The 18,861-nt window shown below is 42.1% G+C and overlaps 1 protein-coding gene across 1 annotated transcript in view; it reads left to right on the top strand.

Moving 5' to 3' along the window:
* PRDM6 (PR/SET domain 6) overlaps positions 1 to 18,861 on the top strand; it is a 72,072-nt gene that overhangs the window by 49,632 nt on the left and 3,579 nt on the right. The window contains exons 4-6 of the mRNA XM_062599982.1: positions 1,821 to 1,945; positions 5,019 to 5,361; positions 14,466 to 14,642. Of these exons, the coding sequence (XP_062455966.1) occupies positions 1,821 to 1,945; positions 5,019 to 5,361; positions 14,466 to 14,642 (645 nt within the window). The remainder of the gene's footprint in view (positions 1 to 1,820; positions 1,946 to 5,018; positions 5,362 to 14,465; positions 14,643 to 18,861) is intronic.

Below are 18,861 nucleotides of genomic sequence, written 5' to 3'. Positions count from 1 at the left end.
GACAATAATGTTTGTTGGCATGTGTTCTGCTTCAACTGCGTTGGGACGCCATGAAGCTATCTTTATGAGTCATCCAACCACAATACTAAATACATGTCAGCAAAGGAAATATTATCCGAAAAGGGAAAAATCCCTTTGATGTACTTCAGCATGCAGAGATTTCTGCGAGTTTTGGAAGCTCTGTACGCTTGTAAGGAACGGTGTACGCTTACACATTTTTTTTTCCAGCCTACTCCAAGCCTCACAGACCACCCATTGCTCCCAAACAGTCCTGCTCTTTCAGCGGCAAAGTGTGTCATTTGGTTTTAGCACGTTCATTCGCTGCGCTGCTCTGTTTATCTTAGGGGAAGCCAAACTGAGAGACAAAATGTTACAAGGGTGAAGTACAAAGTGGACTCAATTTTTCTCAAGTTAGGAGACGCTGGTAATTTATAGCGCGGCCCCGATTTTGATGTCTACGTAGCGACGGAGAGGACTAAGGAAACGCACAGCCCTGGTAAGAAAGGGCGAGAGAAGAGGAGAGGAGGAGGAGGAGGAAGAAGAAGGACAGGGCGAGAGTGAGGAGGAGACGGAGAGTCACAAAAGAGAGAATTTTTGTCACATATTCCCAGAGTGGTCGGAAAACCATTCTGCTTAGCTAGCAGTGCCCTCCTGAGACAGGGTGGCAGCAAGCGAGGAAAATAACAAGATAAATGAAATTTTTGCAGCTGCTAGTAAAATATTGAGAATCTGCACTTTTTTATTGATCTTTATGATCCTGTTGCCAAGAGCCACTTTGCAGTGACAAAATATGTTGACAAGTGCATATCTCACTGCCATGAAAAATGTGGTAAAGGATTCTCCTTATGTCTGCAGTGTTATACAAGGAACAAATTGCATTGCTACAGCCAATTCTTTACAGAAAGTCTAAATTTAAGGCCTACCAACCCTAAACACTTTTATCTTGAGCTTCAGGCTAACGTTTGTAGCAATTCTTCACTGAGAAAACCGGTTGAGGCCTAACTTTTTTTTTTTTTTTTTTTTTTTTTGGTCTATAGATATTTTTCTGCCTTACATAAGCTGTTATAAAAAATGGTCATTTCTTGGTGCTTTGACTGTATCATTTTGGTGTGTAATCCTTCAGCCAGAGCAGAGCGCTCTTCTTGTGTATATTGAATTTCTATCCATCTCACAGGAGGGTGTTTTACTGCTCCGTACAAAGCCCGGAGGGAAAAGCCGCTGCAGACCGGTAACATTTTTATTTCGTCCCCTAGGGGCCTGACTCTGATCTCTTGTCCCTATGTAAACCTGTTGCCTGTAGACGTGTCGCTCTGAAGCTATTGTATGGGGATATTGGGCTGTATTGAAGGTACTGGAACGGAAAGAGCTGTCGCCCGCTTTCCCGTGCGCGCTACCGTCAGCCTAGGTAGCGAACGCAAAGCCGCCTCCGTGGCTTCCCTGCCTGGCTCGGGTGCACCAGTACAACACGCCGGTGCCTGCACGGAGTGGGGAAAAATGCAGCATTGCTAAAAAAATCCCTCTAAAAGGCACACTGCAAGAAAAATAACAGTTTTTTTATAACAGCTTGATGTTTGTAAAATCTTGGTGTTTAAAATACTTCAGTTGCAAAGTACCTGCAAGCTCTTGGTTGCTCCATGCAGCAGGTAGTAACTCTCGTCCTTGCTGATTATGGATTCAGTTTTAAAATAACCAGTGAGATACTCGCTTGAGTATCTGTAGAAACGCTTCCAAACCAGTGGATTTCAACCGTAATACCGCGTATGCCTGGAGAAGTATAGTCTTTTCCTAAACTAGGCTTGCTTTCTTTTTGTTTTGCTTAGGTCAAACATATTTTATCGGGCTTGTATAGACATTCCCAGGGGCACGGAGCTGCTGGTGTGGTACAATGACAGCTACACATCTTTCTTTGGAATCCCTCTGCAGTGCATTGCGCAGGACGAAAATTGTAAGTTCTTCCTTGTATTTCTACCTGTGTAGTCGTAATTCCTGTTTTACAGCTAATCGGTTGTATTCCTCGAGTCTTTTAAGAGATACTAAGTGAATGTGGATACATATTTAAGGTAAGCTCTATGTATACAAAATAAAACCCTGAAGCTGATATACTTAAGCCATGTAACATCACGGTATGATTACCTAAATAAACTCAGGTGTTTGAAAATGTTCAGGACCCTGCAACTTCACAGCAGATTTCCCACCGTAGCAGCCCCACATAGCTTGGTAGCATGTGCAATCACTCTCCATAACAAGTGATTAGTTATTATTTTATTCTTAATTGATTTGCTTGGCCCCTTGCGTTGTTATCAGACCTGTCGCAGGAGACTGTCTAGCCAAAACAGTAACGTATTGCAGATCCATGAGGCCTGTGGTAGCGATTCTTCATTCTGTTACCACCGAGCATGTTGAGAAAAGCTTTGACTGGCTGTAGAGCTGAGGTCCTTGTGGTTAAAAGGCAAAAGCCAGCTCCTCTAAGCCCAGGCCAAGTGTGAGTAGCCTGAAACAACAACGAGCCTCCGTTCCATCATGGCCATCCCCATTTCCGCTCATTCTTCTGCCCTGTTCAGCATTTTATTTTCATTTTACTAGACGTAACCACAAAATTAAACACATAACACAGTCCTGGTGCAACCAAGCACTGGCTGCCGCTGTCTGTAAGGGGAGCAGGAGCGCCAAGCACGCCTTTCGATTTCCCTGCTTGTGTGCGGAGCTCGATTAGAGCTTGTCTCAAAGACGTCTTCTCCGTTTTGACAGCTATGTGTGCCTGCGTGGTGGAAGAAACCAATACTGGATGCTTGATTGACTTTGGTCTGAAGTCACTCTGTGGCTGCCCACACATAATCAATTATACATGAGATATATTTTTCTAGTCAAGTATTTGGATACTTAAACAGCTATACTGAGATGAACTTGTGTCTCATAGTAACTTAAATACTGAACCATGCAGCAGTAAAATCGTAGGATCCTGGAGATTAAACTGTCAAAAATAAACACTCCTTTTTCATCTTGAGATTTCAAATCCTTTGGGCTTGAGAAGAGTTTAAAAGAAATTAAGTTACTGGCAGTAATGTTTGGCGATAAAACTCATGCTCTGCAGTGTACGATAGAGAAATATTACTTTTACTTATGTGAGCTGTAGTGTATGAAACCTTTACTTAAAAAGCAGTGCATCATCATTAAAATCTCTAAATAATGTCACCTGCTATTTTGCTGTGACAGAAACCAGAGTTTCATCCACAGAGAGACTGACAGAGTAGATGAAATTCATCTCTGAGCATGGAGCCGGCCCCAAGCTGGTACATGACTTAAGTGCCTCTTAAACCACCAGGGTAACCCTTCTGCTCATCTTCTGCACAGGTCTGTTTTCAGCCAGTGCAAACTCTACGTCTATTCTTTAGGTCTTCAACACCCTGAATATGAAAAAAAAGGAAGTGATTTGCTTCATGTGTCAGGATGTTGAGGAAAAAAATGGAACTGCAGAAATCACCCCTTGTGCTGAACGTTCATAGAGACATGAAAGATGTATTGTATGTCTGGAAACCTGTGATAGACAGCCTCATGGATATAACTGTACTCAGAAAGAAGGCTCTCAGATACTCCAGAGAAGAGCACCATAGGAAAGACCTAAACCTAAAAAAACGAAATGGCATATAATATGATAACATTAGAGTTGTTCTGATTGAGGAAACATATTAAAACATAAATTTGTGAAGTAAGTTTGTATTACTCAAGGTACTACCAGAACATGAGTTTCTGTTACATTTTTTATTTTATATTAAATCATGTTGTATCATGTATTCCCATATTCACTTTTGGAAATCTGTCATAATCACTTACCTAGACACAATGGCAGTTTCAAATCACCTGTTTAAGTAGGTAATTTGTACCTGTGTGTAGATATATATGTATACACACTCACACTCTGTGACTGTAGCTAAATGTGTGTAAACATACAGATATAGTCATCCGCACATATACATATTTAATGTAAAAATCTACATAAAAATAGTATATTAAGAAGTTGAACATGCCAAAATTAAAAAGCATGAGAAGTTGCGTGGTGCAGGAGGCCCGAATTCTGCTTCTTTTGCATTGTGATACAGTCTTTCAGTACCTGATTCCATGCCTTTTTTTTTCTATAGGACCCTTGCTTTTTTTGCTGCATGGTCTAGATGCTACTCAAGGAATGAGGCAGCTGTTCAACTTTCTTCTATATGTTTGACCTCCTGCCTTTCCTTATCATGCAACATCCAAATGCAGCACTAAGTCATTTCTTTCTGAGAACAGGGTATTGCATTTGTTGCTGAAGTATCTAAGTGCCTCATAAGCTGTAGTTAACTGATGATCACAAGACCTTCATGCGACTAGAAACTGTTCTCCTTCCTATTTTGTAGGTGGGAAATGGAGGCACAAAGATCTCTCTGACTGTATTTTGCATTGTCTCTTGGTGATCTGACTTTCCCTAGCCTTAATCACAGCAGCCCCAGAGGCAGCAGTCACCCTGGCTTCGCATTTTATTGGCTGGGTGACTGTGTGTGAGGTGTAAAAATAATATTCTTAGTGGCTGCCATTTGGTAGCATGAGGGAACTACTGCTGCAGTAGATAGTCAAGCTCAAAGAGTGTCTGAGCACAGAATTTTTTTCTCCATGCTTATCTGTGATACAGCAATTGCGCATGCTGAGTGCAACATGTGAAGTCCACGTGTTGTAAGTAAGTGCTGCAGCATTTCTTTCAGAGGACAGCCCCATTGTATAGTAAATGTGTATCACAGTCAGGCTGCTCTGAGTCCTTCCAAACTCTCAAACATCCCTTTGCATGAGTTTTTGTTTCAGGGTCACTGAATCACCGTCATCCATTCAGATCAGTGTCTATTTAAGCCTTTTTTCTGTGCGTTGATAAAATGCAAGTGTTTAATTCTAGTGATAAGAAATGGATATTGATATTTTTTTAGTGTCTCCCAAAACTGTATTAGTTTTAAAAAAGCATAAAAAGGATCTTATTTACTTTTTTTGTTTTCTCCCAGTGAATGTCCCTTCGACTGTAATGGAGGCCATGTCCAGACAAGACACCCTACAGCCATTTAATAAAAGTAGCAAACTGTCCCCTGCCACTCCACAGCGATCCGTAGTATTTCCACAGACTCCGTGTAGCAGAAATTTTTCTCTCCTGGATAAGTCTGGGTCCATCGAGTCAGGATTTAACCAGATCAGTGTCAAAAACCAACGAGTTCTTGCAAGCCCAACTTCAACAAGCCAACTAAATTCTGAGTTCAGTGACTGGCATCTTTGGAAATGTGGGCAATGCTTTAAGACTTTCACCCAGCGGATCCTCTTACAGATGCATGTGTGTACGCAGAACCCTGACAGGTAAAACCCAGGCTCTCTTTATTTCTGTATCTACTGATAGCCAGATCCACTGCTTTCTCCTTTTATCAGGCTGTTATCGTTTCCAAAACCAAACCATTATTAGGAGGAGTCCAAACGACATAATTCATCTGCAGCTGTATGAAGTAAGCCGATAAAAGCCATTGCTTGACTTCGCTATTTGTAAAAACATTTGGTGCCTAAATGTACAGATAAAAGGAAATAGCTAAGGATATAATCTTGTTTTCAGAATGGTTTGGTACATCTGTTGGAGGGAACAAAATAGAAGGAAAATTTATGAATATCATAGATGGAAAAATGAGGTCAGGATAATTAAAAGTCTCTCTGTCTTCCAAAGATAATCTAACTTGCTGCTCAGTGGCTGTCATAGTCATTTCAGGGTTCACCTATAGTGTGCAGTGTGTATGAACTTAATTAAGTACTAAGAGGTAATGAATTGGAATTTTTTGCTTAGTACTATTTTTCTTCAGAGCATGCAAACCCATAAATCGTGCAAAGCTGTCAAAAGGAAATACCTACTCCACTAGTGATATGGAGGAAAACAGATGCCACTTATTCAATAAACTAATATCCACACAGAAGAAAAATGTTGACTAGATACCTCAGAGTCAAAGTTGGTTTGAAAGTTTGTCAATACAGAATTTTATGGCCATGAACTGAGGATGAAATTTAGCTGAACAAGTGAATTAAAATTTCAGGTACTCTGACCGGTGGCACAGTAAATATAATGGAACCATTATTTATGCATCAAAGCTGGTTTATCTGACAATTTTGATAGCTGGCAGGACAAAAGACAAAAATCAAATTAATTCAATAAAAAAGGCTGCCCATGTTTTGTCTCTTCTTCAGCTATGAAGAAGATTTCAGCAGAACAGCTGAATCCCCGGAAAGTCATTGTAAAAGCAGCATATGAATGTGAATTCCATGCAACCAAAATGCTGCAGAAAATAGTCAACAGTGACTCTGTGTACGTGTGTGCATGAGTGTCCACGTCTCTGTGTGTATGTGATTGTCCGTGTGTACACACATGCCTGTGTAATTCTGGGGGAGTGCAGACATGGGAGTATAAATGCAGTTTTCCAGCATGGAATATCAAGGATACTTGGCAAGCTGAATTCTGTGCAAATCTACGTGCGATTTGAAGAGTTGATAATATTTTGAATGCAACAAAAGCCTTTCTCGTTCTTTCAGTGCTTTCTGATTTTTACACTGTCCTTAGCAAAGTAAGGCCATGCTAAGGAAACCTGTAGGACACAACTGCCAATTTAAGCGTAGATGGTAGGTGCTAAACAGCTGCTCTCCCAGGCTGCGTGGGCTCTTTGGTTTCCCATAGTAAAGCCCCTGGAACACTTGGAGCATAAAATACTGCTCCGGAAGGTGAAGAAGAGGCATGTCAAGAAGCTCTGCCACGTATTTTATCACTGAGTCACCCGATCAGGTGCGAGCCCTGGATTTCATCCCTTCCGTCACTTGAACCAGGCTCTCCCCTCTGATAGAGCCAAGCTGCAGCAGGTGGTTAGTACAAGAGGTGTTTCTCCTCGTGGGGCTCTTCCATGCTCTGAGAGGTGGTTACATACTCACTTCGCCAGGGAGAGGAAATGAGGCTGTCTATCCCACAAGTGAGGCTGTCATCTTAGAGGTGAGAGCTTTGCTTTTCTATTTCATTGTCTTCTAAGTATTTGGCATTAAATATTCCCTGAAGTACAGACTGGAATTGAGGTCTTTCCCTTCAGAGGTGAATGCCCTCTTTGGTAGGTTACTGATTCATGATGTCTTGTTTTTTTTTCTCTCTCTCTTTGATGAATATTTAATTTGTCCCTGCAATGCAGAACAGCTTCACCCAGAGAGGTTAGAGCAGCTTTACCTCAGAATAACCTTAGTAGAGTACGCTCAAGTTACCTATGTCAGAGTTGGTTACTTCTGTCTCCTGGAGTGAAGAGAGGAAAAGTTGGTTAGAGAAAGGACTCAGCAGATCTGGAGAGGGTTGAGGTGCAGGGGTGGTTAGCTGGTGAGTAAAGACCGAGTTGTGGTGGTGAATCCCAGAACAGCATTCAGGAACACTTGAAGCATAATAGTTAAAACGCCTCTATCGCAATATTGATACTGGCTAATTTAGCTGATTTCCTCCTGGCTTACAGGGTTTTGTGAATCCTGTTCTTAAGCACCTCTTTCTCCTGTGTTACACTTAGTGCCTAAAACCCAACTGAGCTGATGGAAAATACATTTAAGTTCCATCTGTTGCATAAATACTAGATGCTGGCATGCTCTGTTTTGTGATACCTATGTTCCCTCTATACTAAAAAATGGGTTTTCATTAAATAAATTGCACAGACTCCATGCGGAGGCCAGTTTTGTAATGCCTTGTTCCTGTGAGATGTGCCAAGAACAAAGCTGTCATAAAAAAATTTCCCAATAGCTCTTTTTTAGAGCGCTGTGTGGGACCTCAGTCACGCGAATTCCCTTAAGCTCCATGCAATACACTCAACATTTGAAACTATATCAGAGTTGCGGTTACTGGAGATCGTAACTGTCCTAGGATCTGGCTTCTCATATGCCCAGTTGGAAGCCACTATAGGTTGAGCTTAGGTCCTAACCAGCCTTTTGTCCTTTAGCAGGTACCAGTAGCTACGCTATTTAATGATACAGCGGCTGGAAAAAATGTCTCATTTAAAAGGCAGATGGTTTAAAACAACTAAAAATGACAAACCCAAACTAGAGATGATTTTCAAGATCATCTGCTGCATTTAGTATTTTATACTGAGATGAAGATTCTAAGTTTAAATTATCTTTAATTAAACTAATTTACTATTTGCAATTTTAGTTCAGTTGCAATTTACTTCTCCTTTTCCACTGAGGGTTTTTTTTTTGGCCTGTTAAATTTTGTAGGGTTTCTTTTGGAAGCTAATGGTAGATGGGGCTGGAGCGGGAGATGAAGATTCAAATCTGCCTAGATTTTTGAACCCTGTGACTTTCTGAATATTTGGGAATGTTTTTTTTAAGCCTTGCCCAGGCAGAGGCAATTTGAGCAACTATTCCTTGAAGCAGAAGTCAGAAATCCGTTTTCTCTTCTATTTTTTCATGTTTTTATATTTTTTATTTTTTCTGCTGCAGAAATTCCCAACAACCCTATTTGAGGGGCTCCAGCAGGGGGTAAGCAAAAGCCTTCGGTCCTGGTGAATAATTTTTAGAACGGTATTTTAAAATTATTTTTGTGTTTGTTCTCCCCCCCGCCCGAATGGCAGCGGCTTTCCTAATAACAACCCCGTTTTTTTTAAACATCTTTCTTCCTTCTCGCTTGGTGCTAAGGGAAGGCAGATGCTCGCAGTCCCCAGGGGCTGTCTGTGGCACATTTTCATGTACGGTGTACACCTCTGTGTGACATTTATTCTCACTGGTCGTCATGTATTGAAGGTGATCATTCGAGGGAGGACCCTCTGCACGCGTGTCCGTGCCTGGTGGACTGTGGATGTTATGTGACCTGTGTATTCCTTGCTCATTTAAAAGATACCGTACTTGTGTTTTGCTGTTAGGCTCCAACGTTAAATGTGTAGGCTTTTCTAAAAATAGGAGCTTTCAGGTGGAAGTTGTCAGTTGAATGGGTCCTTTCCTCTAGGATCATGGCTTGGCCCATTTTGTGTTTGTCCTTTTCTTTATAGGTTCTGTGTCTCTGACCTTCATGCTGTCCCCAAGCCCATTAATTAATTTAAAAGTCTCCCGTGACAGACAAACGCAAAATGAATGTTGTGAACGAGAGCTGCCCGTTTCTGTTTAAAGAGTGCCCGTGCAATGCCGCTCAATTGAAGTAAACATCCTGCTCAAATTGCTGGTCGTTCCTGCACAGTCTTTTCACAGAGGTTTGCAAACCCCCAGCGAACAAACCTGCCCTCCGGCTTCGGCGGCTCCGCCGCGCTCCCGCGAGCCGCCTGTCGGGGCGTCTTGCCGGCGAGCCGGGGCGGCGGAAGCGCGCGGCAGCGGCGGCGGGGCCGCGGAGCTGGCTCCGGAGGCGTCGCGCCGCTGCTGGCCGCGGCCTTCGGCGGCACCCGTGGCTCAGCTTGCTCGAAGGACACCAAAGCCCGTGCCGAAAGCCCTTGGTACGCGCTTGTGGTTACTGAGTTCAGGCTCTTGATTCGGTAGAGTGTAGATCACCCTGGGAGGCCACCTGACCCCTGAAGATGGCGTTTCCGAAGGCATTTCTGAAGAGGCCTCGCTACGAAACCAGCTCACCATAAAACACAGAATCTGAAAATTTAATGGAGTATAATTCGCAGACTTTTCAGGACCATAGTGACTCAGCCCACTGCTAGTGTTCTCCGTTCAGGCAGTATTTTACACTGGCTGGATTTCCTTAGGGTGTTGGGCTTGGAAAGCACATTGTTCCAGCAGAGAAGTAGAGCAAGATAAATAGGTAAAGGGCTATGTGCCTTTTGCTAAATGAAAATCTAAAACGAATCAATGCAAATGTACGGTTGTCTGTCAGCAGTTCCTCCAGCTGCGGAGCGGGAGAAGCAACAGGTTTATCTGTTACCTCCTAACAGAAAGCACAGGTATCATCAGTGATACACAGTTAAGCCCTGTAGGCTTTTTAACAAGGGCTTTTTATTGGTGATCTACACGATGTAATTTCACCCAGAAGAAATCAGCTGCAAATGTGGGGAAATTATATCACTGGGAAAGAGATCACCAAACAGCAAAGTCATTCAGGAGACATCTAAATTGGGTAGCCAAAAATATTTTTGATTGGTTTCTGAGACGAAACTCTAGATAATCATATACTCCCCAAACTATTGTATTACATGTACTTCTTTCTGAATTTCACTTTAAATAGCTTGTGTGCTCATATAGCCGGGATCTGTAAGGTTAGGGTCTCTAGAAAAAGCTGATGGACACTACACGCTTGTGAGCTAATGCTGTAGGAAGTCTGCAGAAGCTGGGAAAGCTACATAATTGATTGGTGGTGCTTAGGGCCAACGACAACATGGTCATTTTTCTAACATTAGAATTTGCTTCTAGGTAAGTAGCTGTCCTCCCTTTAAGCTCAGACAGAAAGACAGAGAAGCAGGAAAACGTGTAGCAAAGTGTTTAATGAAAAGCATTAGAACTGCTTTTAATGGCTGTCAGCACATCACTGTATGCACATCACTTCAGCTGCTCTTAAATGTAACTTCCTTTAAAAAATAAAATACTGTCTCAGAAGAAGTCTGATCAGGCTGAATTAACAACTGGAAGGCATTACAAGATCCTTCATGGAAAATACTATGAAGTAGAGATTCAAAGCTATACTATTGCTAAAACTATGCAGATGCAGAGAACAGATTTTTAGAGAAAGACTATTTCTTCAGATGGTCAGCACATACTTCCAAGCCCTGGTGCACCTCTGCATTAGGAAGAGTGTTGCCAGCAGGTGGAGGGAGGTGATCCTGCCCCTCTATGCAGCCCTGGTGGGGCCTCATCTCGAGTACTGTGTCCAGTTGTGGGCTCCCCAGTCCAAGAGAGACATGGAGCTACTGGAGAGAGTCCAGCGTAGGGCTACAAAGATGATCCGAGGGCTGGAGCACCTGCCCTATGAGGAACGGCTGCGAGAGCTGGGCCTCTTCAGCCTGGGGAAGAGAAGACTGAGGGGGGATCTGATCAATGTGTACAACTACCTGAAGGGAGGGTGTCAAGGGGACGGGGACAAACTCTTTTCAGTTGCCCCGTGTGACAGGACAAGAGGCAATGGGCAGAAACTGAAGCACAGGCAGTCCCGCCTGAACGTGAGGGGGAATTTCTTCCCTGTGAGAGTGACAGAGCCCTGGACCAGGTTGCCAGAGAGGTTGTGGAGTCTCCTTCTCTGGAGATCTTCAAGGCCCGCCTCGATGCAGCCCTGTCTAACGTGCTCTAGGTGACCCTGCTGAGCGGGGGGGCTGGACTAGATGATCTCCAGAGGTCCCTTCCAACCTTACCCATTCTGTGATTCTCTTTCATTAAAATGATTGCATTTATGCTCGCAGATCTGCATGTACGTGTGCAAAAGAATAACATTGGTTTGTAGGGCTTTCACCTAGGAAGTAATCGATACGCGTTTTGGCTGAACACGTATTTTTCTGCAGCACCGACCTGCACCTGGGCTTATATTCACGCGGACACCATGGAGCTCAAGGTGCGGTGATGCATCCAGAGTCATTCAAGCAGCAGCATTTTTTCTGGGGCCGCGTTCAGCCTGGCTGCACCTCTTTGCAAACGCAGTTCATACAGCGCCCTGCTTTTGTTACTCTTTCCCTGCGCCTTCTGTCTGAAGCCCTGGGGACACGGAGGGTTGAGTTGTCCCCTGAATTCAGTGTCCCAGTGCCGAGCAAAGCGATGGCACCGGGAGAAAACTCTTGAATCCCAGAGAGCCCTGCTCTGCCGGTGCCGCTGCACTCGACGAACTGAGCATCGCTACCGTCCGGGCCTTCCGCACCGCTTTTTTTTTTTTTTTTTTCTCTTTCTTTCTTTTTTTTCCCTTCCAGAAGCAACATACTGATTTTATTTTCTGCCAAGAGAAATTTCTGAGTGCAGTAAAATGGTTACTAGAAAACAAATTGATAACTTTTCAACTTATTGAATGCCTTTTTTCGCCTGTAGAAAAATATTGTCGGGTCCAAATGTTCATGCAGTCCTGAGTATTTGAAGCAGCCCACAGTGCAAATCAGATGCAGGGTTTATAAATTGCTATAGTGCCTGAATGCCTATGTTGGTTTGCCCTTTAAAATGAGCTTTGCTTAATTTGTGTCATTTATCTAGCTGGGAAAAAATTACTTGCTCTGCCCGTTTTGGAATTAATCAGAATCACCTGCGTAGCAGCTGTAGCAATGCATCCCTCAAAAGGGGGTCAGGGGAACCATTCTTTAACAGCTCTTCTGCCAAGATTTTTATGAATGGAAAAAATACATTTTAAGCAAGCTATAGTAAGTGACTTTTTTTTTCCTTCTATGCAAAGCTTTTTGTCTTGTGCATCAGCCAGTGAAATGTATTTTGGGTGCATATATTAATACATTTTGTAAACAAGCTTGTTTTGAGCCGGTGTAGGAGATAGAAATGTTTTATTTGGTACCTGAATGCTCAGTTATTACTCATTTGGAATTTTGACTATTTACATAAAAGTAATGGTGTGGATTTTCACAGCATGAAATTAATCATGTTGACTGTTAAAAAAATAAAAGATTAATTGGTTTTCTTTAGTGTTGTATTGTTTATTGTGGTAGCTGTTAAAAATAGATAACCAGAGGCTAATAGATGTTAATGGTCCTTTTCACTATTAAAAAATCAATGTTTCTGGGAAACAGAATATCTTAATATGTTCTTTTGCTTAAAAGTGTTTAATTTGAAAATAACCAAACAATTTTTCAAGTGTGCGTTCACAAATCATTTTTGTTTTACCAGCACTTGAATTTTCATGTCAAGTTTGATAAATATTTCCTGTGTAAGCATGCACTTGAAGAAAGGAGAAGGCTGAAAAAGTGTAACTTCTTGTCTTCCAATAGTAGAAACAGATATTCAGTAGCTGTTGTTGTTTACGTAAAATATTTTGCATGTGCTTCCGTAATTTTTCAAAGGCCACGTCGTCCAGGTTAAGCAGCCTTTCCACAACTTTTGTATATGTCTTTCAAACTTGTTGGAGAGCAGTTAGGTTTTCCAAACGTAAGTAATTAAAACCGTAAGCTATTGAGTTATTGACCAATACTGAGCTATTAATCAAGCTAAAAAATTCTACAATCAGTGTTCAGTGCTCTGAAGCACTGTAAAATGATAGTATTTGCGAGCGGCGATGCAAGTAGCCACAATTAAGCAGCTCACTTGACAAATGAGATAGTTTGCTTTATTTTGCACTTCATTGAATTGTTGTACATGCTCGGTCACCAGTGTCTCCTTCTCTTTAGTTTGGGTTTCTAGCCATTTAAATGTACACATCTCTTCGAGAGCGATCAGGTTGGTGTTGGCCGCTGCTTCCAGAAATGCAGGCATCGAGAGCTGTTCTTCTAAACTGGTGGGCAGTGTGTGTGTGGGGGGGAAGTATTAATATCCTTCCATAAAAATTCTTACTTTTCTTAACAAAAGGTCTCACAAAGATGTAGGACTCTGCCACTAACTTAAATCAAGCATGATGAGGAAAAAAAAAACCCTCTGTAGTATGTTGGTATTAAATCTCTTTTACAGAACAGAAATGTGTATTCATGGTTTCTTCACACTTTACCACTTTTTGGTTAGTAATGGTATTTGTGTTTCAGCCATAGTCTTGTCTCATGTTACTGTCCCGCCTCCTTCTCCTTCTGTGTTTACGGTATGTTTGGTATGATTCTGAATTTGTAGCATCACAGTCTTTTGTTCGTTTGTTTTTAACTAACTGCAAAGACAGAAAAACAGAAGTATATATTCAAATATATTAATTTCAGGATCTCAAAAAGGCATTTTCAGTCTGGGATGGAGAAACCTGTTAATTCAGTGGAAATATTTTTGCTAGCAGTAAGAAAATAGAAAAAATAATAGTAAACATGGTGGTTATTTTTTCCCAATGTCTCTCATTGCAAAAGATGATCTTAAATAATAAATGAAAGAGAGAGAGCCTAGCCCAGTCCAAAGCAAAGTGAAAAAATTTATTATGAGCAGTCACCGAATCCACGGGGAATATACTGGCACCAATTAGACACACATTTGTAGGCAATGCTGGGGCTGGCACCAACAGATGGAGGATTCCTTGAGGCTGCTAAGTGAAGTGAATGAGGATTTTGGGGGAGTAAGAAGTGCCACGTTGGATTTAGGAGAAATAAGCAAGGAATAAGCAAGGTAGTGCAGGTTTGTTAGCTTGCCGAGTCTTTTTTTAATTATTTTTTTTTCTTAATGCCCTATTTTGTGGCCCGTAGACTCTCAGGTAGCTCCTGCGTAAGGACTTCATGTCTGCTTGGAAGGTTCTGCAGTGTTGCTGTGGGTCTCCCAGAAAAGTCCCGGGGAGCTGCACCCGCCGTTCTCCTGGGAAATTACTGGGAAGATTAGACGTTCCCACCCGCGCGGTTGCCCGCTCGCTACGGCGGAGAGCGCTGACGGCGCGGTGTCTCTGTGTCCCCTTGCAGGCCCTATCAGTGCGGCCACTGCTCGCAGTCCTTCTCGCAGCCGTCGGAGCTGAGGAACCACGTGGTCACGCACTCCAGCGACAGGCCCTTCAAGTGCGGCTACTGCGGTCGTGCCTTTGCCGGTGCTACGACGCTCAACAATCACATCCGGACGCACACCGGGGAAAAACCCTTCAAGTAAGTAGTCGGAGCCGGCAGCGTTTGGCAGCCGCGAGCCGAGAGGGAAACGCGTAGCCGCCGTTCGCTGTGCAGCGGTCCCCGGCAGCACGGAGGAGAGGTTCCTGTGAAAGGCAAGGTCAGAGCACCAGACAAATCCATTAGTGGTGTGACTAAAATCAGAATTAAACGGGGCTTGTTTTCACATACCTTGTGTGCCCAGAGCAATTTCCTGTCCTCTGATGAGAACTTGATTGCTTTAATTAAATGACAGCTAAGCTACCGTCAGGGAACCGTAGCTGAAAATACACTCAAGGCTGGGACAGGCTGCACGGTAAGAAGATTAATATGATTCTTTGATGTCAATATGCTGAGGTAGATGGAGCTTCACGTAACAGTTAATTTGGACCTGGTTAAATATAGGGGGAAAACATGCATCTTTTTTTAGTTTCAGAACCGCTGCGTAAAAAACACAGCTCTGTCTTGTGGCATAAGTCTGGTAAGCTCATAATAATAAATTGCAAATGCTTAGCTGTCCAAATGATTAAAAAAAGAAATATGTCTCCTGGTCAAGATGTTTTTTAATTAAACAGACTCTGCTGACTTTTGCAGTTTCTGTTTATTGAAAATAAAGCCAAGCACACGTTTCGGTCTCAGAAACTTTCTTTCCTTTCTTGTCACCTCCAGCCATAGCACAGCTGAACCAGGTAGATTTTTCTTTTAAGTTGTGCAAGACTCTGCCTGCCTAACAGAAGGTGTGCTCAGAAACAGAACACGCTTTTTCCACATTTGTCTGTGTCTTTGCTAACTGACAAACACAAATTCACGTGTATATTGTACCTGGAACCAATCCCACTCTGGAAGAAAAATAACGTAACAAAATCTAGCTCTTCCGGAAACCACCTGATCTTCCTAGGAGGACAGGGAATAAGGGTTGCAGAAGGCGTGCATCTTTCCCCGTTCCCCAGAGGACGGCATGTCCTCAGTCTACTCTTCTACATTTGTCTTCCTCGTCTTCTTTTGCCTCCCCGTGCTCTCATGTCTGGTTAATGTAAGAGAGCTGAGCCCTGGGGGCTGTCAGGACCCCTCCCTTGGTACAAGCGCTGCAGAGATACTGCTAGAGATGCTTTGCCTCCATATATGGCTGAAAGGACGCGTGGCCTCCATACACGTGTCTGCTGGGGGCAGGAGGATGGAGCCAGCCACCAAGCGCTGCATATCCTGTGCAGGATATGAGTATGCTTGCATACCAGAAACCATGGCCAGGGTAGCACTGTAGGTGGCAAAGCGTGGAAACGTGGAGCGTCTCGACAAGGACAAGAGCCGGTCTGGTGCACACTGAGAGCCCCTAGAAAGTGAAGCCAAAAATAGTGTGAGCAATCAGGTTGATTTTTATCTAGTTGCTGTGTAAATAGATTTTAGTAATTAATGGAAGAGGTTTCCAGGTCAAAATGGAAAATAGATTTCTTTTAATGTTGAGGTGTTACTTATGTGTAACCTTGTTGACTCCACTTATTTTTTTTTCCTTAACATCCTGTTTTTGTCATGTTTCCAATAGATCTGCTATTTTGCCCCATTTAGAGTCATTATTTTTCCCCTTTGGTTTGGTAATTCTTCCCCCTTCTCCAGAATGGTCTTGACTACAGCACAGTTTCGTTTGTGAAAGAAAGGCTTTAATGTATATCCCACAATTAACCAGTGCTCTGGGATTTGTTTGTTTTTCACTGCTTATAAAAAGGTATTTATATATTCCAGAGCATGTACCTGCCCTTTCTGCAAAGCATAGTGCAGAGCAACAAAAAAATAGGCATGCTTTGTACTGCTTCTTTATCACGTATGGCAGAATTTATCATTCTCATAGGGTTTTATTTAGTTCCTTCCTTAAATACAAGAAACAACAGTTCCAGTTGCTCTCCGGAAGACTCAGTGAGGTCTTTGGAGGAGGCTGACTGGTAATTTCACATGGAGCTAAAACCGGAGCTGCAGTTCCTCCTGGCCCTGCTAGTCAGATAAGGAGACACATGCGGCCTGATCCTGCCGGCTATTCAAGAAGATCGAGCTGCCTTCTGTGCAGGACTACTTGCATTTGAGGGAGGAGGGGCAGACAACTTATCCAGAAATCAATTCACCCACTTTGCTGGAGCAAAATAAAGATAACTGCAGCTCATCTTGATGTCTCATCACCATTTAGCACCTCCTTTGAAAAGGAGGGGGTCCAAGACCTGATACTATGTAAGCTAAGAAAAATACAGCAGTAATTTCCAGGAAAAAAGAACCATAAGCGGGACAAATAATATTTTTGTGGCTTGATCGTGCAATTTAGATTTGAAATGTATATTTGCAAAGGGGGGTTGAGTGTATGCTTACTTAAAAAGTGCAAAACCAAAAAGTCTGTTGAGATAAATGTTCTGTACCTCAAGGTCTATATTTCTGGCAATGTACATACTTCTGTTGAATAATATTTTTACTGCTAACAAGAGAGAGCCTGTAAAAGTGCTTGGAAAGTGTAGAACTATTTAAATTCTAGCTAAGTTATATTAAAAATACAGGCATCATCTTAAAGATATTGCTAAGTTCAATTTCACAGATGAAAATGTGCATTCAACTGGACAGTTAACTAGCAAGAACTCTGAATTTCTTATTAATACCTCATTAATTTCTAATGCAGTAAGCCAGTTATGGTTGTATGTGGTATTTGGACAAATTGTGCTGTGTATGGATTAAGCAAACAACGTCAAACACTCTGTGTGTATTTGTGTGCGTATCATTTTCAGAAGGTGGTTTTAAAATTGGTGAACACGTGATGAGAGGAGTCTAAAATACTTCAAATTAATTGTTATTTAAGAGGAAATCTGTGACTGGTTAAAAGGCCTCTTACGTGAGAAGGCCTTTCTTTATAGGTCTCAGGTAACTTTGGGTGTACGGTGGAGGACTTTCCTATTTGCTTTTCCTCATAGATAACAGTGCTAAGTGAGGTTATCTGTAGTCAAGGCTTTAGCCACATTGCCTGGACTGCAGGTCCAGTTGGAAGGGATTTCTTTTCATGTCATCGCAAGCTATCAAGTCAGCCTCACCATTGTCATGGTTTTGTGTATTCTTATCTTACCGCAGTCTCCACTATGGCTGTTAGTCTGGGAACAAAGCTCTTGAGCAAGTTAAAAGGTAACTGTTGGCCATTCCCATTTTCTTAAATTCTTCTCCTGCGATCTTTCCCATTTCAGCAAAATTAGATGCTACTTAAAGGACCTAATATCACTGCTTGTAGAATAATATCGGGGCTATGCAAATATCTAATTTTCAGTAGCCAAACAAAAAATAAAATAAAAAGAAAAAAAAGAAAAGAAAATTAAAAAAAAAGAAATGCAAAGCCAAGGAGCATTCATTTCACGTTGAATGTAGACATTGTACCTGCAGTGGCATCTCAGCTTTGCTCTGATTTATTTAGCCCTTTCAGATTAGGTTAAAATTTAATGTTAAATGTAATTTTGAATGAAATCTTAAAATTTAATTTTGAAAATATGAAACAAAAATACTTTTTTCCTAGAATGGGCCCTCAGCGTTTTCTTCAGCTGAAGCCATTCACTGAAGTTGATATGAACTTGGTAATTAAATCGGTCCTGATTATTATCCTTAAATGTCAGTATTTTGAAGGCACCATGAAGAAACAAGCAGACCGATGACTGTGAGGGCTACCTAACCAAACTATTCTTCACAAAACCCAACAAAACCATTGTCCCCAATATTGATAGTGAAATTCAGAAACACAGAAGTTGCCCTTGTTTACCTCCCCTGCAACCAAGCAAGTCACAGAGAGAGAGAAGTGTAGTTGTAGAAATAGGTCTTGTGCGTGATGGGGCTAAATGTTGTAGTACAACACTGCTGCTTACAATTAAAATGAAGAGACACTTGATATAAAAAGATTAGAAGGATACCATTTCAGTGACGGCATCTAACTTGGTGAGGAGTCATTAATTGCTTAATCGGAATCTATATTTTGTCCAGGGGCTGTTCAACTTTCTTTTAAATACCATCAGATGGCATAAGTGGAAATTAAGTAGTATCTCAGCTAGTAGGAAGCAATATTGCTGATACTTGCATGTAAGTTAAGGCTTATCCAAAAATTTGTCCCGAGTCCAATAGCCAGGCTCTAGTTGAGTCCCAGGCATTTACTTTGTGGGTGATCACAGGAGAGAGGGACTATTTTTCCTTCTTCATTGTTTTGGTTATTATTAAACCTTCC

Source organism: Rhea pennata, chromosome Z (assembly GCF_028389875.1).
Source record: "Rhea pennata isolate bPtePen1 chromosome Z, bPtePen1.pri, whole genome shotgun sequence".
In the NCBI taxonomy this organism is placed as follows: domain Eukaryota; kingdom Metazoa; phylum Chordata; class Aves; order Rheiformes; family Rheidae; genus Rhea; species Rhea pennata.
This window is presented reverse-complemented; position numbering and strand designations above follow the sequence as displayed.